This window comes from Salmo trutta, chromosome 33 (assembly GCF_901001165.1).
Source record: "Salmo trutta chromosome 33, fSalTru1.1, whole genome shotgun sequence".
Lineage (NCBI taxonomy): Eukaryota > Metazoa > Chordata > Actinopteri > Salmoniformes > Salmonidae > Salmo > Salmo trutta.
The window spans coordinates 3655988-3677947 of record NC_042989.1 but is presented as its reverse complement, the minus strand read 5'-3'; the positions used below and the strand labels follow the sequence as shown (position 1 = coordinate 3677947).

General features: G+C 44.2%; 2 protein-coding genes across 2 annotated transcripts in view; one reads left to right on the top strand and one right to left on the bottom strand.

Moving 5' to 3' along the window:
- Positions 1 to 484: 484 nt before the first annotated feature.
- On the top strand, positions 485 to 10055 carry fbxo30a (F-box protein 30a). The gene is made up of 3 exons (XM_029729463.1): positions 485 to 728; positions 4516 to 6730; positions 7039 to 10055. Exons 2-3 carry the CDS (start codon positions 4571 to 4573, stop codon positions 7240 to 7242), a joined length of 2364 nt encoding a protein of 787 aa, XP_029585323.1. The 5' UTR covers positions 485 to 728; positions 4516 to 4570; the 3' UTR covers positions 7243 to 10055.
- The window catches only part of si:ch73-242m19.1 (uncharacterized), a 27941-nt gene continuing 15364 nt past the window's right edge, over positions 9384 to 21960 (bottom strand). The window contains exons 18-43 of the mRNA XM_029729256.1: positions 21160 to 21312; positions 20453 to 20546; positions 20127 to 20261; positions 19934 to 20040; positions 19720 to 19831; positions 19569 to 19618; positions 19197 to 19373; positions 18845 to 18962; positions 18066 to 18240; positions 17743 to 17881; positions 17351 to 17501; positions 17119 to 17214; positions 16751 to 16915; positions 16333 to 16550; positions 15780 to 15918; positions 14022 to 14142; positions 13712 to 13824; positions 13384 to 13533; positions 12878 to 13099; positions 12411 to 12560; positions 12138 to 12272; positions 11723 to 11875; positions 11308 to 11517; positions 10817 to 10937; positions 10315 to 10442; positions 9384 to 10222 (exon numbers count right to left, since the gene is read on the bottom strand). Coding sequence (XP_029585116.1) covers positions 10103 to 10222; positions 10315 to 10442; positions 10817 to 10937; positions 11308 to 11517; positions 11723 to 11875; positions 12138 to 12272; positions 12411 to 12560; positions 12878 to 13099; positions 13384 to 13533; positions 13712 to 13824; positions 14022 to 14142; positions 15780 to 15918; positions 16333 to 16550; positions 16751 to 16915; positions 17119 to 17214; positions 17351 to 17501; positions 17743 to 17881; positions 18066 to 18240; positions 18845 to 18962; positions 19197 to 19373; positions 19569 to 19618; positions 19720 to 19831; positions 19934 to 20040; positions 20127 to 20261; positions 20453 to 20546; positions 21160 to 21312 — 3652 coding nt within the window. The 3' untranslated portion in view covers positions 9384 to 10102. The remainder of the gene's footprint in view (positions 10223 to 10314; positions 10443 to 10816; positions 10938 to 11307; positions 11518 to 11722; positions 11876 to 12137; positions 12273 to 12410; positions 12561 to 12877; positions 13100 to 13383; positions 13534 to 13711; positions 13825 to 14021; positions 14143 to 15779; positions 15919 to 16332; positions 16551 to 16750; positions 16916 to 17118; positions 17215 to 17350; positions 17502 to 17742; positions 17882 to 18065; positions 18241 to 18844; positions 18963 to 19196; positions 19374 to 19568; positions 19619 to 19719; positions 19832 to 19933; positions 20041 to 20126; positions 20262 to 20452; positions 20547 to 21159; positions 21313 to 21960) is intronic.

The window sequence follows — 21960 nt, the reverse complement described above, 5'->3', positions numbered from 1 at the left end:
TATGTCACCATTTCTCATAGAATTCTTCACACAGGGCGCCTTTCCTTCACCTTGTGGGCCTTTTGGTCAATTTCTGGCAAACTTTGAGTATACCCACTTCTCCAGGCACCACTACACTCACTTCATGCATGCACGTGCACCCACACAAATTAAACTGTTGCATAAGGAAAGAGGAAACCATGGATTTACTGTACTTTTGAGTGTATATAAAATACCAGTGTAGAAATCAGGGATTTTGATGTATAAAACTGAAAACATCTGTCTGTAACATATGGGTTTTCACTGTTTTTTGTAAAGAAAAAAATAAAGGTATTTCAAAGAGCTGTTGTCTTTAATTGAACTATTTCTGACCTTTTCAATGTCTAAAACAACATACTTATTTCAGATGTAGCTCGCTAAGTATTGTTGGGGTATTCCCCATCTATTTCAGGCGCACATCTCTAGCCAAACTTCGCTGTGGTCCGGGCCCGCTGCATGATGACGCAATCAACTTGCGCCACTTGTAGATATTAGTAGCTAGTCACAGATTGAGCTTGCTAGCATTTTACAGCAGAAGTCACAATAGTGACTCGAGGCGGAAGAGACGACGTGAATATTTGTAGCTGACTAGCTAGCTGCTACAACATTACCTACCGAACTTTGTTAATTGTGTGTGACTATAGTGTTACTGCCGAATATAAGGACAAGACTCGGAAATCAACGATTTGCTGTATCGTTATTTAATACGGGTAAGGCAAATGGAATTGTGACATGTTTTTTTAGTTAAATAGTTAGCTACCAAGCTAACTTTAGCTAGCTCAGTGGCTGGCTAAAATGGAACATTTGGAGAGCCGCCGGATCCAACCTCCATCTCATTTTCACCCGTTAATCAATATGGGGTTTGTTAGCCGCTAGCTAGCACAGCTACGGCTAAAGTTGGTTGGTGTTGCTAGCAACCGAACGTTAAAGAGTTTTTATTTTTTTTAACCACTAAGTAGGCCGGACATTACACTTGCCAGTGGCAAAAATAACTAGTTAGCTGGCTCTTTAACTGTGTTAACATTGTGTTCATCTAAATAGCCATTTAGCGTGTTACTACTATGTATTACTTGTGTTAGTTAGCTAGTTACAAGTCATTTGTTTTTGTTTATCTTGCGCAATCTGACATGAGGCCTGTGAAGCCAGACAACTCAGTCATGCCCAGTCAAGACCGGCAGTGTAACGTTTCACCTTACATACACTGTCATGGTTGGCTAACAGTTGTTTGGACAGGTCCAGGTTTTGTTGTCATCAAGCTTTGAGCAGGCCAGTAAGGCCACTGAACCGTCTGTTTCATAAAATATTATGGATATACTAACAAGATACACGGAGTGTACAAAACCTTAAGGACACCTGCTCTTTCCAATACAGACTGACCAGGTGAAAGCTATGATCCTTTGATGTCACTTATTAAATCCACTTCAATCAGTATAGACGAAGGGGAAGAGACAGGTTAAATAAGGATTTTTAAGCCTTGAGACATGGATGGTGTATGTGTGCCATTCTGAAAGTGAATGGGCAAGACCAAGGATTCAGGTGTCTTTGCACAGGGTATGATAGTAGGTGCCAGGTGCACAAGTTTGTGTCAAGAACTACAACGCTGCTGGGTTTTTCAGTCAACAGTTTCCTGTGTGTATCAAGAATGGCCCACCACCAATTTTTACACTTTAGTAATTTAGCAGAAGCAATTATCTAGAGTGACTTACAGTAGTGAGTTCATACATTTTCATACTTTTTTCCTACTGGTCCCCCATGGGAATCGAACCCACAACCCTGGTGTTGCAAGTGCCATGCTCTACCAAGACCTGCAACGCTGCTGGGGTTTTCATGCTCAACAGTTTCCTGTGTGTATCAAGAATGATCCACCACCCAAAGGACATCCAGACAACTTGACACAACTGTGGGAAGCATTGGATTCAACATGGGCCAGCATCCATGTGGAACACTTTCGACACGTCCATGCCACGACGAATTGAGGCTGTTCTGAGGGCAAAAGGGGCGGAGGTACAACTCAATATTAGGAAGGTGTTCTTATTGTTTTGTACACTCCGTGTAAATGTCTCTCCGCCCTAACAGTGGGAGTCATTGTCCATAAAGCGGCACGGTGGGCTTTCTAGCTCCCGCCCATCTTTTCTTCGAATTGGTGGATACATCTCATTATTGTAATCCTTTTTTAAATACACTGCTCAAAAAACAAAGGGAACACTTAAACAACACAATGTAACTCCAAGTCAATCACACTTCTGTGAAATCAAACTGTCCACTTAGGAAGCAACACTGATTGACAATAAATTTCACATGCTGTTGTGCAAATGGAATAGACAACAAGTGGAAATTATAGGCAATTAGCAAGACACCCCCAATAAAGGAGTGGTTCTGCATGTGGGGACCACAGACCACTTCTCAGTTCCTATGCTTCCTGGCTGATGTTTTGGTCACTTTTGAATGCTGGCGGTGCTTTCACTCTAGTGGTAGCATGAGACGGAGTCTACAACCCACACAAGTGGCTCAGGTAGTGCAGCTCATCCAGGATGGCACATCAATGCGAGGTTTGCTGTGTCTGTCAGCGTAGTGTCTAGAGCATGGAGGCGCTACCAGGAGACAGGCCAGTACATCAGGAGATGTGGAGGAGGCCGTAGGAGAGCAACAACCCAGCAGCAGGACCGCTACCTCCGCCTTTGTGCAAGGAGGAGCAGGAGAAGCACTGCCAGAGCCCTGCAAAATGACCTCCAGCAGGCCACAAATGTGCATGTGTCTGCTCAAACGGTCAGAAACAGACTCCATGAGGGTGGTATGAGGGCCCGACGTCCACAGGTGAGGGTTGTGCTTACAGCCCAACACCGTGCAGGACGTTTGGCATTTGCCAGAGAACACCAAGATTGGCAAATTCGCCACTGGCGCCCTGTGCTCTTCACAGATGAAAGCAGGTTCACACTGAGCACATGTGACAGACGTGACAGAGTCTGGAGACGCCGTGGAGAACGGTCTGCTGCCTGCAACATCCTCCAGCATGACCGGTTTGGCAGTGGGTCGGTGTGGGGTGGCATTTCTTTGGGGGGCCGCACAGCCCTCCATGTGCTCGCCAGAGGTAGCCTGACTGCCATTAGGTACCGAGATGAGATCCTCAGACCCCTTGTGAGACCATATGCTGATGCGGTTGGCCCTGGGTTCCTCTTAATGCAAGACAATGCTAGACCTCATGTGGCTGGAGTGTGTCAGCAGTTCCTGCAAGAGGAAGGCATTGATGCTATGGACTGGCCCGCCCGTTCCCCAGACCTGAATCCAATTGAGCACATCTGGGACATCATGTCTTGCTTCATTCACCAACGCCACGTTGCACCACAGACTGTCCAGGAGTTGGCGGATGCTTTAGTCCAGGTCTGGGAGGAGATCCCTCAGGAGACCATCCGCCACCTCATCAGGAGCATGCCCAGGCGTTGTAGGGAGGTCATACAGGCACGTGGAGGCCACACACTACTGAGCCTCATTTTGACTTGTTTTAAGGACATTACATCAAAGTTGGATCAGCCTGTAGTGTGGTTTTCCACTTTAATTTTGAGTGTGACTCAAAATCCAGACCTCCATGGGTTGATAAATTGGATTTCCATTGATTATTTTTGTGTGATTTTGTTGTCAGCACATTCAACTGTGTAAAGAAAAGTATTTAATAAGATTTCTTTCATTCAGATCTACGATGTGTTGTTTAAGTGTTCCCTTTATTTTTTTGAGCAGTATATTTGATGAGGGTTGGTGACGTCAACTGCCTGTATTCAATGGAGAGAGACGCTATGCTACTAGCCTCATTTCATGAATATGCATAGCTATCTCCAGAGAGCTCTGATATAGTGTTTTTTCTCTGTTGCCGCGATGTTACTTGTCCTACTTATATCAGTACACTCGTAACGACTTAAGGATTACTGAACTTCTATTTGGTCAAATAAAGCTCACGTAGCAAATAAGCCGTTAACCTCCATACAAAAACTCCTTGCTTGGTGGGCAAAACAATGAAAAAACAACACCTGCTGGAGGGAGACAGATTTTCCACAGAGTTGGGCTTCTCTCTTCCTCCCTGGCTTCATACAGCCTCAGCCAGGGGTTAAAGGTCATGGTCCTTTAGGCTAGATTCTAGAACTGGTGTGCTGTGACCATGTACTGTAACCCAAGAAGAGTGTTGTGAAATGTCATGTGGCAGCTTAAAGATTTAGTAAACAGAAAGACTGAGATGGGAGCAGGTGCTAAGTTATAGAATGTGATGCTGGTCTTTTAAAGGCACGGGACTCCATTGCCACATGTTTGGTAGGTAGAGAGCTGGCCCTAGAACTATGTCAGTGGGATAATTTAACAGGACAGGATGTTTCTAGGAACTGGGACATGGCCTGGTTGCTTTTTCTATTCATTAACTGACTGTGGTTCAACTTGAATTTGTTCTAATTAGAACTAAATCTTTACTAAAAACGGTCTGATTTTTTAAAAACTTTTTTTCTCTCATTATTTCAGGGCAAACCACTTCACTCATTCCTCCTTTTAAATCTAGAATATCAACACTACTAAGATGGAGGCGCTCCATGCCCACTGCATGAAGTGTGTAAACCGGAGGTGTATGATCCGCCCAGAGACTGGTGTGTCCTGTGATCTCATTGGCTGCCCTCTCGTCTGTGGAGCCGTCTTCCACTCCTGCAAAGTGGAGGAGCATCATTTACTATGCCCGTTTGAAAGAGTGCCTTGCCTCAACACTGGATTTGGGTGCCCTTTCACTATTGCTCGGCTCAAAATGGCTGAACACCTAGAGACGTGCCCGGCCAGTGTGGTGTGTTGCACCATGGAGTGGAACCGTTGGCCTGTGAGCTATTCAGATAGGAAGTCCTATGAGTACCTGAGCAATGTTGAAGTGGTGGAGCAGCTAGACATGGCCCTGGCTCTCCAAGATCAGAGGATGCTACTGGAGTCCCTCAGAGTCACCACCAACACGTCAAAGAACGGATATAATAAACCAGCTGTGGAAACAAATGAAAAGATGGCTGATGTTGTGTCAAGTGTACCAGAGACTGCAGTTAGTAATGGAATGGTTGAAATGGCTGAGGCTGCTGCTTTGACTAATGGAGTGATTGAAATGGATGATGAGGAGTCCTATATTTCGGTACACAAAAAGAACTTAGCAGCGACCTTGGAAGTTCTCAGAAGTGCAAAGGACGTCAACTTGATCAATGGAATTATAAATGGGGAAAAAACAGAGCGAAATGGGGTTCTCCATAATGGAGAGAACAGTGATGATGACTTGAAGAATGTAGAGATGAAGGAGAGTGACACACAGTTGGACTGTGAGCTCGGAGCAGTGGGCGGAGTGTCCGTGGACTGTGGAGTCGGAACAGACAGACCGGGAGATGAGAGCTACTGGATAGAGCTCAATGACCTAATCAAGTCTTCAGAGGAGGTGGAGAAGGACAGCATGATGGGTCTAGCGGAGGTGGGTCCTCCTCCTCTCAGTAACGGTTTCCACCATACAGGAGATGACCACAATCACTTGAGACGACGTGAGCGGATGGATCTGAGCAGATCTCCACCCAGACGCTCAGAAGTCAACAGGTCTTCAGACTTCAGGCCGGTGATGCCTTATCTCTCCATGCCTAATATAGTAGCACCACGGGAGTCCTCTGGGCCCCACCCTCCACCACTACCCATCCACCTGCCTCTTCCCATGCCTCTCCCTAATCTGGAACCCTACAACGTGCTCCAGCACCTGCCCTTAGAGATCGAAGACAGGTGGCTGGAGAGGAAACTACAGAACCTCCAGGTGCTCCGAGGGATGAGTGTGTTTACGTTTAACGGGCGCAGGGCTATGATGTCTGATCCCTATTTGTTCAGAGCTAAAATGGAGGACAAGTCAGTGGACACCTCAGACCTGGAGGTAACTGATGATCCATTGGGGCTCCATGGGATCGACCTGATCACGGCAGCGCTGCTCTTCTGTCTGGGTGATTCCCCCGGGGGCCGCAGCATCTCAGACAGCAGGTTTGTAGACGGTTATCGCGTCGACTTTGGTACCCAGACCTTCTCCTTCCCCTCGGCAATACTGGCCACTAACACCATGGTGGGGGACATCGCCTCAGCGTCGGCCTGTGATCACGCCAGCCCGCAGCTCTCCAACCCCAGCCCCTTCCACACCCTCAGACTGGACCTGGTGCTGGAGTGTGTGGCCCGCTACCAGACCAAGCAGCGCACCATGTTCACCTTTGTGTGTGGACAGCTGTTCCGCAGGGATGAGTTCTCCTCGCATTTCAAAAATGTTCACGGGGACATCCACGCCGGGCTGAACGGCTGGCTGGAGCACCGCTGTCCCCTGGCCTACTACGGCTGCACCTACTCCCAGAGACGCTTCTGTCCCTCCGTGCAGGGCTCCAGGATCATCCACGATAGACACCTGGGCTCGTTCGGGGTGCAGCCGGGTATGCCTCCCCGGTTCGGAGATAAAACTCTCCCCAGGAATGCCTGTCGGTTTGGCTCCACCTGCGACCACCTGAGCTCCCTGCCCTTCGAGGTGCAACAGTATGTGGCTAGTTTCCTGGATGGCTTCAGCCTGTGCCAGCTGTCTAGGGTCTCCCGGACCATGAGGGATGTGTGTGGTAGCTTACTCAAGTCCAGAGGCATGGTGGTGCTTCTCTGGGAGAACACACGACGGACAGATGGGTCTTCCTCATGGCAGATCCAAAACAAGGTTAGTCGCTCACTGCATTTTAAACATGTGCATTAACATCTGTATTGAATTTGACTTTATTTGCTTTTTCCCATAAATCTATGATCAATGAGAAATTTCAGATTTGTACGACAGTTTGAGACACGCATGGGGATCTCCAGTTAGAATTCACTCCTATTTCCTGACCACTGAATGCATGCTGTCCTGTATTAACACAGTAATCAATTAGATTAAAGGCTTTGCATTGCAAGCAGGCATACCATAGTACACATATAAACGTCTTCATCATTACAACTAATGAATTTCAATTACTCTCTTTTGTGAACCAGGTGTGGCGATTCAGTACGGCTTTCGGTACGGTGAACGAGTGGAAGTTTGCCAACATCGCCAATATGGCCGAACATCTGAAGAAGTGCAAGTTTAACACCATCACCCGTCGGGACGAGGCAATCCCTCTGCCCTGCATGTGCTTCACCAGAGAGCTCACCAAAGAGGGACGCTCACTGCGCTCAGTCCTCAAGCCAGTATTATGAGTTGCCCTATAACAGGGTTGGAGTCCATGGGTATGTCTGAATTGGCAGTCTATTCCCTATATAGTGCACTACTTTTGACCAGGGCCCATAGATAGGTAGCCTAGCGGTTAAGAGCATTGAGCCAGTAACTGAAAGGTGGCTGGTTTGACTAGGTGGGATATCTGCCTATGTGCCCTTGAGCAAGGCACATAATTGCTCCTGTAAGTCGCTCTGGACAAGAGCATCTGCTAAATTACTAAAATTGAAATGTAGGAATTAGGCTGCCATTTTGGACTATGCCCATTTCATTTCAGTCCATTCAGGAAGTTTTACTGAATTGAAATGGATTCCAACTCTGCTCTATAATAAGCACATACAAAATGCTGCTTTTTTCCAGTCTTGACAGAAAGAGCCTGAATTGTTTTCAATGCCACTTTGTAATTTCATATTGTTACCAATGTACTGAAGAGATTAACTTTTACATACTCTGTCAATGTGTAAATAAAACAAATGTTACTTTATTTTTATATGAATAACTAGCTAAGTCAGTACTGTGCCACGTTTGACAACGAAAGAAAGTGGAGCCTTATGATAAACACTTGCTTTCTGGTCATAAGAGGGTTCTGACGAAGACCTTTAATAAAGAGATTTTTCATTGACTCCCAGCTAGAGCGATTTACATCTTATTGTCGTGCACGGTTTTACATACTGAGGGTCATCATGGTTTGAGTTAGCGGATAATGTCATTACCTTATCTGAATTTTAAGATTCAGACCAAACTTAAAATGTCCACACTACAGGCCATTATCAGAATGGAACATTTACTACGTAGCTATTTAACTCTACAACCAGTATCAGACCGGACAACAATGTTGGCTGGTTTAATGAAGGGTGATTTGGTTGTCTTTTATCTACTTTCCTAATTTGAGAAATGGTACTTCTGTGAAAACCATTTGTGTGAATACTAGTTATTGATCTGTTCGAGTCCAGTGAATCCTGCAGGTCAGGGATTCTGAGGATGAGAGTTGATCAGTATTGAAACTGATCATGTCAACTAATAATCAATCATGGTCCTGTCTATAAGTTGTCATTTTAGTGTTTATCTTTATATTTTCCTCTTGGCACTACGTAGACACTGCTCAGAAGTTGCCTGCTGTGTCTCAGGGTTCGTAAAACATACCTACCTCCAAAATAAGACCCTATTCCCCTATATAGTGCACTACTTTTGACAAGGACCCATTTAGGGCTCTGGTCAAAAGTAGTGCACCATAAAGGGAATAAGGTGCCATTTGGGACGTAGACAAGACGCTGTATCAATAAGTGCTGGCCGTTGCTTGTACTGTATTGCCTGTTTCACACTACAGGTTCCACCCAAACTGTACTGTACTGTACAGCTCTGCTTGGCTTTTGGTTCGGCTCTATAGTGTGAATCGGGCTCATGTGTAAAAGATACACCAATCTACCAGTCTTCACATGGAACAGTCACTTTAAAGTCATGGTTATAGAGTGGGGTTAGTCAGGACTGATATACCGTTCAGTATTATTGATGTTTTATGGCAGTGTTGGTACTGACACATTAAATTCCATGTCCTCAATAGACCTTCTAATTATCAATAACCTACCTATCGTTTTGACTTGATTTTCTCTGATTTGAGTATTAGTTAAATCTGTTTGGATTTGGAAGTGTGTAGAACAAGATTTAGTTATTCGGTCAGATTGTGCTGTAGAACTGAAGGCTGGGATTCAATCCGATCGTGAGTTGTAGACAATGCAGCTTTTAAAGGCTATGTTCGGAGCTCGCATTCCTGGTAAACGCATATATTGGTTCAATTAAATGGTACATTGTTGACAAAGCGTAATCGGATTGGAGTCCAGTCTTAATTCATGGGTCTACGATTCTGTTGTAGAAATTGAAGGCCAGACTTGGATCTTAAGGGCATAGTTTGCATCTGTTTAAAAAAAAGTCAGACAAGACATTTCTTTATTTGACCTTAGGTTCTTTGAATCCCTGTACAGTTTATTCTACAGTTGTATTCCATTTTGGGGGGGACAGACCGGTGCAAATTTTACATGGTTGAAAACATGATTAGCACCCCGGATGAATAGTTTGAAACTTTTTTTGTGTGTTAGTTAACTTCCAAAATATGCATCAAACCTGAGTGTGTTTTGTGATATTTTATTTGTATTGTCAGAACTCAACTCTTTTTTTTGTATTCTTCCATGCAACCCTTTTTTTAATTTCCTTCTATCTGGTGTAGTTTCTAATGTGATGAACATGCCACAAATATTAGACTGTTCAGAGGATGCTATGATTTAACCTAATGATCATCCCCACATTATAGCCTGGTCCCAGATAAGTTTGTGCTTTTAAGCCAAGTCAGATGGTTAAATTCCAATGACTGTAGGAGTTGGCAAAACAGCATAAACAGATCTGAGACCAGGCTAACCATGTTTCTGCTCAAGTCAGATTTTTTTTTTTCCCCCTCTGCATGTAAGTGAAGCGATTAACAGTCATTCTTAAACCTGATTTATCCATAAAATGTAAGGTTGTTTCCTCTACAATAACCTTTTTTAAAGGTTGTGTGTGTATTGAGCCTGGATACACTGGGCCTATGTAGTTTTGTCACAACTCTTTCTATTTGGTTTGTCTTACTACATTTGTATGGTAGCATCTGCAACAATGAGATCACACCAAGTTATAGCTTTAAACAAGGTGTCTTATCACTGTTTTACAATGTTTTTGTTTCTTGTTTTAGCGGCCCAGGTGTATAAAGGTCCTTCACATACTGTGTATCATCTAGATCATTTTCATCAATAAACGTTTGTTTTCATTACTTGCTACAACATGGGTTGACATTTTTCTACAAGAACAGCATCATTTTTACTGATGGTTGAGTCTCAGCTGCTGAAGGTGTGTGAGGAGACTGGAGGAGGTTGGTCCTCCATCAGTGAGGTTTGGTAGCAGGGCCTCAGTGGTGAGGATACGCAGGCGAGACGGATCCTGACAAAACACACACATTTCTGTTGGGGAAACGAAGCAACACAAAAGTTCACTGGTTACTAGGCTGTAATATGCCAAGAAGAGATACTCACTGTTTTGGGTCTCTCCAGCTGGGTGGTAGAATCCCTCTTGCTATCGTCCTGCTGTGGGCCAGCGTGTTCTGGATTTCTGATGCTGGATCTGTTGTGAGGGAAAGTGTAACAGGATGTCTTGCGTCGCCCTGTGAGAGAGAGCACAGGCTGAATCAATGCCTAGCTGCAACATAGTGAGTTATTCATTAAACAGTGTGTTATATTTTGTACCCTACACCTGCAAGTTACTGGGCTCATACACTACTCTAGAACTGCATAGCGTAGTGGTTCTCAGTTCTGGGGACCCAAAGGGGTGCACATTTTTGTTTTTGCACTATCACCACACACCTGATTCAAAGCCCGATGACGAGTTGATGATTAGAATCAGGTGTGTAGTGCTAGGGCAAAAACAAAAATGTGCACCCCTTTGGGTCCCCAGAACCAGGATTGAGAACCATTGCTATAGTAAGTTACTGCTGTATGGAAAGGGAGTGAGTGGAACACACTGAAGCTTAGCCATTACCTGCTGTGGAGGTACACCTGGAGAGAGCAGTCTCAACGTCCTCCATCTGGCTCTGCAGCTTGTCCACCCGCTGGAAGGCCTCCTGTTTGAGGCTGCGTTCCTGATGAAGCTGGCCCTTCATCTAAAGCCACAGTGGGTGCCTGGGTTAATGTCCATTACCACTACACCAATGATCTAAACTTGCTCTGTCTGTAATTTACGGTAAATGTGCTCCCTTCATCAGAGAATATACACATTTAGATAAGTTATTCCCAGGGCCAGGGATTTTTCATGACCATATAATCTGACCAGGAAAGGCCGGGTCCTAGTTTATACCTACGGGACACATACAATGTAATTGTTTAAAAGTCTGGGAACTTAAGTTATTATCCATCTCTGTTTTATGGTCCTTCAAGCTGGATGATGTCTGTTTTAGTAATACTAAAACAGATTTTATAATTGTATATTATGTGTTGGTGTGTTTGTATTGCAGGGATGAGAACGAGTGTCACCTGTCTGATGTCTTTGCCACTGCGTTGTCTCAGTAGCTGTTTGTCTCTGCTGCTCCTGTCCAGCTGAGTCCTGAGGTCTTGGAGCTGTCTGTCTCTGTCCCCCACGCCCTCTCTCAGCTGCTCCAGACTCTGCAGGTGGTAGCTGTCCAGCTCCTGTCTGCTCTGGACCTCCTGAGCAGAGTGATGCCTCACCTCATGGAGCTCTGCGATCTGTGGGCATAAAAATCTCTACTGTCAGACCAGACAGGCAAATATCTTTAGATCTGGTTATTAAATCAGCTATGACAGAAAATATCACACTATTTACAATTATATAAAATGAGAAGAAAATGTAAAGATTAATTCCACTTGTTATCTGTAATGTTGTAAAAAGAAATGCATGTGAATGATTCAGGGTGAGGATATAGCTAGCTACCTGTTTGGTGAGCAGTCTCTTGGTGCGGTTGTACTCCTTCTGACACTGTGTCATGGCCCTCTGAGTGACTTCCAGTTCCTGCTTCAGTACGATCACTTCATCCTCTGACATCATCTTCATTCTCAGTGCCTCCCTCTGACAGGACATCTCCCTCTAGACACAGCACAAGTCACAGTCGCCCAAAACGTCAGCAAAAAAACATGCAAAAGCCACAGCCATTCTGGTGCAATCCATATGAGTCTGTACATTTGTATTTATATTACAATCATTCAGCAGAGGCTCTTATGCACAGGTTAACATCTATGCATTCAACTTAAGTAGGTCAAATAATAAAACAACCGCATGTCACGGTCATTGCAAGTCAATACACTTGTGTGATTTTGGGGACACTCCTTTCCAATCCTCCTAACAGTACCTGCTGGCTGTGGAGCAACCTACGGTGCAACTTGCCCTGTCCAACCACCTGTCTCCAGTGGCCCAGTGCCTTCACCTTAGACAGCAGGCCAGTCAGCAGACTGTTCTCCATGCTCAGGTCATGGAGCTCCTGCTTCTGATGGAGGAGGAGGAGAAGAAGAAGAACGATTAAGGACGAGAACAGCTGTTAGTCATGAATGCAATAATTATGTAAACACCTGAGTCACAATTCAGTCACTTGCTTCGAAAACAACTTTGGGCCCAATCGTCTCACCTCCGACTGTGTCGTAAGAAGAGCTTCATTGCCTTTAGTGGAGCCAAACGTCTTCAGCTTGATGATGTTATCCACTCCCTCTCTCCTCACTTTGCTCACCAGCTGAGTAACGTCCTGGTCCATTCGCACATGGTACTCATCAAGCCTGGCCTGTGACCCATCCAAGTAAACAATCAAGTAAAAAGACGAGAGGGTGTGCGTTATGGTGCTTTTAGCATGGCAGTGATGTGGTCAAAAGTACGATGCGACCAAACACCAAATATTTTCCAAATGAATCAGTGTCGTTATTGTGGATCAAAGTTAGTCAGGATCATTATGAGGTGATACTAAGACACTATAAGTTGCTCATACATGCTTATGTCAAGTCTTATAATGCATTCTAACAACATCATAATGCATTATAACTTCAGGGTTTAGATAGTTACCGTTATGATAAAAAAAAGATAGGTTTTAAAAGCGTTTCGTACCTTCAGTTGAATGCAGGTGGAGAAAAGTTGTCGGACCAGGGAGTCATAGCACTGTCTGTATTTTAAGCTAATCTGCTGCTCCAGATCTCTCTGTTCCTCCTCCAGTTGGGTGACCCGGGTGCGCAGGGCTGTGGTCTGCAACATCATCCCACGACAGAGCCCACTGACCTCGCTGTAAGGGTTGATGGTCTGGGACTGGGACGCCTCAAGGTTCTTCACATCCTGCAGGACAAATATTGTACAGGAAGAAGTCAAGAAGCAAGAACTTAAAGATACGTTTGCGTGCTGTTTAGCAAGCGAATGGTATAAAGCCACGGACTCAAACGGTTTGGAACCCTGCTCACGTGATAACTGACCTTGCCGGACAGCGGAAGACTAGCGTTATCTCCCAGAGGTTCTAATCCCAGTCGTTCACACATATACTGTATTACCAATGAAAAAAGGCATTGCATATCTTGACACGCATCTTATGGGCTGAACTGCTGAAGTACAGCAGAGTAGGATACCTGTTCTCTGCGGTAGAGCAGCTGGTTCTCCTGCTGTAAGATCTGTTCATAGAACTGGGAGTAGAGGAGGAAGCTGCTGCGTTCTCTCTCCGTCACAGAACGGCCCAGAGTGGACAGACACCGCTGGAGGTGGGCCGTGGGGAAGGTCAGCTGGCAGGAGATGTAGAGCATATATATTGTCATTAAACTGTTCTCATGTTCTTGGTGCTTGAAACCTATGAACCTGTGACTGCCACTTTTTTATTACTGAGAAAAAGGACCAGACTGCTACCCACTGTTTTAGGGCTATTGTCTTGCCTGTCCATCCATTCTGTGTTGGGTTTCTCACCTGTCCCTCCTCCGTCTGCTCAGCCCACTCCATTAGCTGCTGAGTGAAGCACTCCACTAACTGAGGTCTCTCTGGGGATAGACTGTGCTTCATGGAGCCTTGCTTCCACAACTCTGGAGAACAGTCGTAACAGTGATAAGTCAACCATTATAGCTAGAATCCTTCGACTCATACTCGTAGCTGTTTAACCTGTTCATGATATAACCGTCAAATGTAAACATATTCAAATGTTTTAAAGAACAACAACAGAAATCCAGATGCAACATTGGTTAGTGTCTTCGTGAGACATCCTGAGAGGTGGGTAGTGTACCTGTGGGGAGGCCTGTGTCTTGGCGTGCCCGCTCTGAAATCACCAGGGTCAGCTCTCTTGTGATCCTCCTCTGTACCGCTCGGATCATATCACACTCTGTACTCTCCAGCAGCCTGAGCAACTGAGACACCATGCACAGACTCAACGAGATGTTCCTCATCTTCTTGTTGACCATATTACAGATATAACCTACTGCTCAGTCTGTTGAAACAGATTGAACCACCATGCACAGAGTCAACAGAGAAACCAATGTTCATGTTAATCCTCATCTTAATTACACAATTTATAACCTATTCCTTAGTCTGTAGCACTACTCGACTAGTCTGGGTTCCAACCTTTAAAACCCCCAAAAATGTTTTATTTAACTAGGGAAGTTAATTAAGAACAAATAATTATTTACAATGACGGCCCACCAAGAGGCAAAACGCCTCCTGTGGGGAAGGGGGCTGGGACTCCAAGTAAAAATGTAGGACAAAACACACATCATGACAAGAGAGACACCACAACACTACATAAAGAGAGACCTAAGACAACAACACAACACGGCAGCAACACAACGCGACAACAGAACATGGTAGCAACACAATATGACAACAACATAACATGGTAGCAACACAACATGGCAGTAGAACAACATGGTAGCAGAACAAACATGGTACAAACATGGTTAGGCATAGACAACAGCACAAATGGCAAAAAGGTAGAATCAACCTGAATCAAGGCTTTATTTCATGAAGTGAAACAATAGTGAAACGTAGCATGGATTCAGTTAGGATCCCTGACTACTACGGTATATGGATTGTTCCACGAATAAATGCCTTTTATGTCCATCAGACATTATGTGTGTACATTTTGATAAAACACTCAAGTTAACAGTTGGATCACGTACACTGAGTGTACAAAACATTAGGAACACCTGCTCTTTCTATGACAGACTGACCAGGTGAATCCAGGTGAAAGCTATGATCCCTTATTGATGTCACCTGTTAAATCCACTTCAATCAGTGTAGATGAAGGAGAGGAGACAGGTTAAATAATTATTTTTAAGCCTTGAGACTATTGGAGACATGGATTGTGTATGTGTGCCATTCAGAAAGTGAATAAGCAAGACAAAAGATTTAAGTGCCTTTGAACGGGGTATGATAATAGGTGCCAGGCGCACCGGTTTGTGTCAAGAAAAGCAACACTGCTGGGTTTTTCCACACTCAACAGTTTCCCGTGTGTATCAAGAAGGTCCACCACCCATTTTAGCAGACACTCTTATCCAGAGCGACTTACAGTAGTGAGTTCATACATTTTTATACTGGTCCCCCGTGGGAATCAAACCCACAACCCTGGCGTTGCATGTGCCATGCTCTACCAACTGAGCCACACGGGACCACCCAAAGGACATCCAGCCAACTTGACAACTGTGGAAAGCATTGGAGTCAACATGGGCCATCATCCCTGTGGAACGCTTTCGACACCTTGTAGAGTCCATGCCCCGACGAATTGAGGCTGTTCTGAGGGCAAAGCAGGTCCAACTCAATATTAGGAAGGTGTTCTTAATGTTTTGTACACTCAGTGTACATCTACTCTCTACCTAAACTAAAACAAATCAAATCAAATTGCATTGGTCACATACACATGGTTAGCAGATGTTATTGCAAGTGTAGCGAAATGCTTGTGCTTCTAGTTCCCACTAAACCGCGTTAAAAGATTCCAATAGAGGTCAGGTGTGTGAGTGAGCTATCATGGTGTGTTGCAGTAGTACGGTACTTGGAATGTCTTGATGTGAACCTCAGAGGCTCCTGCAGGAGGCAGTAGAGGCTGGCTGTCAGATAGCAGAGCCTCAAAGTCCTTCTCTTTACCCATCTTTTGAGCCAGGGCTCTCATACTTGGGTACTGGATGTCTGCTCTGAAATGAAGAAGCATGACACCCACTGAGCCATATGTTAACGATGAGACGACATCATCTCACAGTCAGGATTAAAATGACTTGATTTTGATAAACAATGAACAATCAATTCTGTATGAAAGTGTGTTAATGTCCATGTTGCTTATCCATCACTATTCACAAACCCTGGTATCATTTTTTCCCCCCATGTATTCAAATCACATTTTATTGGTCACAAACACATATTGAGCAGATGTTATTGCTGGTGTAGTGAAATGCTTGTGTTCCTAGCTCCAACAGTGCAGTAGTATCTAACAATTCCCAACAATACACATGCATCTAAATGTAAAATAATGGAATTAAGAAATATGTATTGCATGGTATGTCAGAATATTACATAAAGTAAAAACCTTTTCCTGGGCAATACTAACTAACCTGTAGAGTCTTGAGAAGTGCCTGTTGATCTTCATGGTATTGATCTGTTCCACCCCTAGCTGTCTCCGTCCCCAGCTCTCCTTAAACACCTCCAGCTGTTTGGTTAGGAGCAGGAAGCCCTTCAACACAGACAGCACCTGGAGAGGGTCCTGGAGGGGACCAGAGGAGATCCCCTTCTCTTCTTCATCAACGCTGTCATCCATACTGCTACCATCCTCCTAGTGTTAAGACACAATCCTGTCAGCCTGTGCCAAAAACCTGTTCACAGCGTTGCTTACAAGGTGCTTTTTCTGGCGGTAAACATATGTTACATAAATGTTTAGGCCTACATGTGTTTTGAATGCAATTATGTACCTAGTAACCCATGCATTTTAACACACCCCGAAGAAAAGATCTTCTAACACGTATGTAAATATACTTCCTCGGGCTTTCCACGTGAGTCCTCCGCCTTGTTGTCATGGAGACGTAGCGGCGCTGCCCCCCTCCCTCCGCTGTTCAGGACATCCTCCATTAGTAGAGACACTCCCAGGATCGCTCCATTGGCCTCCATCCTGCTGCGGTCACCCAGCCCACTCAGACACAGCTGGATACAAGCAGCATAAGACCATTAACATCCACAATATAGTCATTTAGCATTGTAGATACTCTTATCCAGAGCAGCTTACAATGCATTCAACCAAAATAGATAAAACAATCACTATCATTTCTAGTGGCCTCTATTTGCTAAATCCCTTGCTAGTAAAAAAGGAAAAACAAGAAATATCATAAAGGTGAGTAGAGGTCTACCTGCATGCAGTACTCAATGGGTGGGATGCCCCAAATGTCTACAGAGTGCAATCCATGACACACCAGAAAACTTCTCCATGGGTACATCCTTTGAGCCTAGAGAGCACAAATGCATGATGACCTCACAACTGTCTAAGAGTACAACCCTGCCTGAGCAGTGGGAAACGATCAAAAGTAGCATTAACTATACTGTGTTTCCCATTTACTCTGGATAGTAAACTTTATTACAAACCCGGGGGCTGTGAGGCTCCATTGGCTCTGGTAAAGACAGTAGAGAACTGTGATTGGTTCTGACGCTGTCACTCAGCGCAGGGAGGGCGTGTCCCATGTTGTCACTCACGCTCTGATAGGCTACGATGTTGCCAGAGGAGAGAAACGCCTCTCTGAGAGAGAGAGCGAGCGAGAGAGAGAGAGCATATCAAATACTTTCTGTTTTCACTTTTAGTTTCCGTTGGTCCCATTGAACTGATGAAACTAAATCAAGCTCAAGCGTTTGAAAGTTGTTGACACAATGTATTTGACCAAGGTCTGGTTCTTATGCTAGGAACCCTCATACTCCATTACATTTATCTAAACCTACTCACTGATGGCATATATCAACCTCTTCTACCTTTCTCCACTCACCTGATGAGGTGCCTCACAGCGGTGTCGTACTGCAAGAAGATCACGTGTCTCCGTAGTTGCAGCAGGCGACCCACAGCCTCAGGGCTACCAGGGTCACAAAGCGAGTCAATCTGTTTCTGGATCTCCCACAGCTCCGCACCTTAACAATAATAACATGGTCATTTAGCAGATGCTTTCATCCAACGTGACTTACAGAACTGTCAACATTGACAGTGACACAGATAGTATATGTGTTCCGTGCGGAAATCAAACTCACAATCCCGCACCATGATTTAACCCACTGAGCCATTGGAACCACAGGTCTCTTTATAACTAATGCATACCGATGCCTTCAGTGCCGCCCCAGTCGGCTGTAAGCTCTCCCACTCCTGCTCCTCCTCCTCTCTTGGAGCTGAAGACTCCTGGGTTCCCCAGTCGGGCGAAACTGACCAGGTAATAGATGATGTCATGCAGGGCAGACACTATCTCCAGACTATGGTGAAGAGCCCGGCTACATGCCTGTAATGCAACAAAAGTAAACAAGTTCAAGATAAAGATCAACGTGCTCTATGCAGAGATCACCAACTAGATTCAGCCAAAGGCTGATTTCTATTTTTTTGCGGATGGTCGGGGGGCCCGAACATAGTTACAAATAAGTTGAAGACTGCAAATTGACCGCAATAAACACAAACAGATTTAATATTTGACTAAAAGATAATGATTTCAAACCTTGCTTACGTTTGCATACGATCACGTGTCTCTCTATTATGAGTGGGAGTACTTGGGAACAGATTTCCTAAATTAAAATCACTTGGAGTTGATTTCCTGGTGTTTCTACAGTCTTTTTTAAAAATGTTAAATAAAAAATAAAAAAATCCTCCGAAAAACATATGTGGCCAAATAAAACCACCAGTTAGGAAACCCTGCTCTAGAGTCTTAGAAACATTCCATTGTTCTGGATTTAGTTTTCATTTGCATACAGGAAAGATAAACAGAGACGTAGCAAGGCCATGGTTTTGTTTTTTACTGATATCACAAAATCTCATTTCAATCCACTCCTCCATGCATGTGTCTGTGTCCATCTGTACGTTAATATAATGTAAAACAGGTTAGAACCTCTCACCGAGTCCTCCAGGGTTCTGAACATGAGGAGAACCTCAGTGTAGTGGGGGAGGAACCACAGGTTGAGGAACATTCTGCCGTCAGCTGACAGCAGGCGCCTGGGACGCCGCTGGAACTTCCTGTCCAACCAAGTGGAACAAAAATGATCTCTGACCTCCAACCACAGAGACACTGAGCAAATACACGACCACAGGGTGTCTTCACACTCCTAAAATATTCTCTCTGTCAACATATGCAAGGTTTTCTGAAGTATTCTTATATGATCATTGATGTAGTGGATGTTTACCCACCTATTTTCTACCACTAAATCCCTGAATTTCAGGCTATAAAACGCTCTCTCACACTGGTCTTACCTGGGGTCAGGGCGAACACCTAGTCCTGAGTCCATATCGCTTTTCAACTCATGGTCCTGGCCAATCAGGAAGTGGGACTGGCGGATGTCTGGCAGCTCGTCCAATAAGGTGGTCAGGCTGTGGTACAGGCCTATAATCTGCCCTCTCACACAACACTGGGACATACGCAAACTGAATCTAGGAAAAGGTTGACATGTTACAGGTACACCTGGAGGAAAGTTAGACTTCAGGTAAATAAGTCCCCAAAATGTGATTAAACAATCGGGTCTCCTGTGAATAAACACATCCAAATGAGTCATGCTAGGAAGCTTCACTTTAGCATGTCTGAACATGGCAATCATGATCGTCAACTTCTACTAAATATGTACATACTTTCGACAGAACTCAATAATCAGCCTCCTCTTGATTTTTGCTACTTCATCCTGCGGTGAAAGAGAAGGTCATGAAGGTAAACAATCAAACAGTAATATCTGAGATCCAACATAGCCCCTGCCCCCTCTGACCTCTATGACATTTCACTTACAGGGTTCATCATCACAACACCCATGATCTGTCTCCTCTTTATGAAAGAGTTCAACATCTCATCTCGTGGACCCACTTTCTCCAGCTGGATGGAGACAAACGCCTCAGTCAGCCTGAACAAACACAACAGTCAAATCACATAACATAATCATTATATTTAACTGTAATAATATTGATAATTACAAAACATGGCCATCATTGACCCTCCAACTCACCTCTCCCTGGTTCCTGCACCAGTTATCTTTGGTTCACTTGTATCTTTGCGAACTTTGGGACTCTGCTTAGCTAAGGAGCTTGCATCGCCACTAGAACAAAGAACCTCCTAAATCAAAGAGAGCGAAAGAGAAGTAATTTGATCCCAGCAAACCGGCCACTGGATTAAAGTATATGTGTGGTGATGTAAGGTACCTCTGGAGAGCCTGTGAAAGTCTCTGACCAATAACATAGACACGCCTGCTTCACTGCACCAACCAGAGCGTTCTTCTGAGTCACCTGACAGGCCAGGGTCACCTGCAGGTTCTCTATGGCTGACCTATTCATGAGCTGGAGAGAGGTAGAGAGAAGACAGGGACTGAGGTGACACCTACTGTATAAGATCAAGTGTGAATCATAATGGGTAACAGCTATAATATCTCTTCATAAAAGGCAGGACTCTCTCTTGACACTGATTTACACAAATGTTGTGCCCTCTTATCTCAACTCTGAATCAGGCCCAAAGTCTCAGTTGACCTTACATGCACTACTGCCTCTTCAGAGTAGAAGCTGAATTTTCCAATCTGGTTCTCATCAAGCTCCTGGATGCTCAGTGGAAACTTAGATGGAGTGTACCTACAGGAGTCGGGAATAACAAACATAAGAATATAGCTGCGAGCAGCAATAAATAGGGTTCACAGGATGACAGAAAGGACACATGATCAGATGGATAACAAAGCAAGCACTCTATCATGTAGGAACTCATGAGTCTAAATGCAACATCTGGAGTGAATTTTAATACCTCAGCCATCCTTGGACCAATCCCTTAGCTTTTCTCAAACTAAGTTAAGACATGTACCATTGGCCTACAATCAGAATTTGGTGTCATTTGGTCTACGGCTCATGAGAAGAAGATTTTTTAAGTATGTTTTGCATATTTTAGCAAATTAGCATATAGTATGGTATAGTGGAGTCATTTGAATGCATCAACGTTATATTCTCAAACTCTTTAGGGGTTATTATTGTGACGAGTCCAAAGACCAAATGTGGAGTGAATATGACTTTTAGTCCACGAGAAGAAGATTTTTTATGGTTATTTTTAAGCATTAGCGTTACATCATCAAAAAAGTGCATTGTTAATAGTTTCCTTATTTTTCAAGGCCTACTGTAGATATCATACAATTTGCTAAGAAAGAAAAGGAAGGTAGCTGCTATCTATGTTAGCAGAGTAACAGGGTAAGGAGGGTACCTGTCCATCCAGCTGTCGTCCTGCAGCAGTGCCGTAACAAACAGAGGTCTATGCTCTGCCTTGTCTCTCTGGACAGCAAACTCAAACTGCTCCGGACGCACATGCAGGTGGAACTCATCAAAGCCCAGCTCCAGAGCTTGTGTTTTGTATAACCTAGGAGAGCCAGACCATAATATAAACACTACAGAATGGACATTTAATGTTTTATACCAAAAACACATTCAGTAACACTTACCTCAAAGCCTGCAAATACAGTGATGATGTCACGCCCTGACCAGGGGAACTCTGCTATTTTGGTCAGGGTGTGGTATTTCTATGGTTTATTTTCTATGTTTTGTTATAGCCTTTCTTTGTGGTTTATTTCTATGTTGGGCTCGGGGTGATTTCCAATCAGACAGCTGTCGCTAGTTATGTCTGATTGGGAATCACATTTAAGTTCCTTTCCCCCCACGATGTTTGTGGGTTGTTGTCTCTTTTTGTTGAGCAGTTAATGATCAGGCATTTTCTTGGTTTTGTGTACGTGTTTTATTCAGTGTAAGAATAAACATGTGTTCGCTCCCAGCTGCGTTTTGGTCCGCTTCTTCATCACCCGACGCCGAACGTTACAGATGATAATCTCAGCGTAATGTAGTTTCAAATCAAATTTCCTGCAATTATATGCATTTTGCCATGGCTTCCTCTGCTCAAACGTTATAACAAAATCAATGGGCATGTGGATTGAATGACGTTTTTTTATGTTATTCTTCCTGACTGTCTAGCTTTTATTTGGTTGTTAGTTCTCAAAGATGGTATCATTTAATA

What these genes read in the sequence shown, in the direction of transcription:
- fbxo30a (XM_029729463.1), top strand. Translation starts at nt 4,571, where the DNA reads ATGGAGGCGCTCCATGCCCACTGCATGAAGTGTGTAAACCGGAGGTGT. An exon ending in CATGGCAGATCCAAAACAAG is followed by an intron (nt 6,731 to 7,038) that starts GTTAGTCGCTCA and finishes TTTGTGAACCAG; the next exon opens with GTGTGGCGATTCAGTACGGC.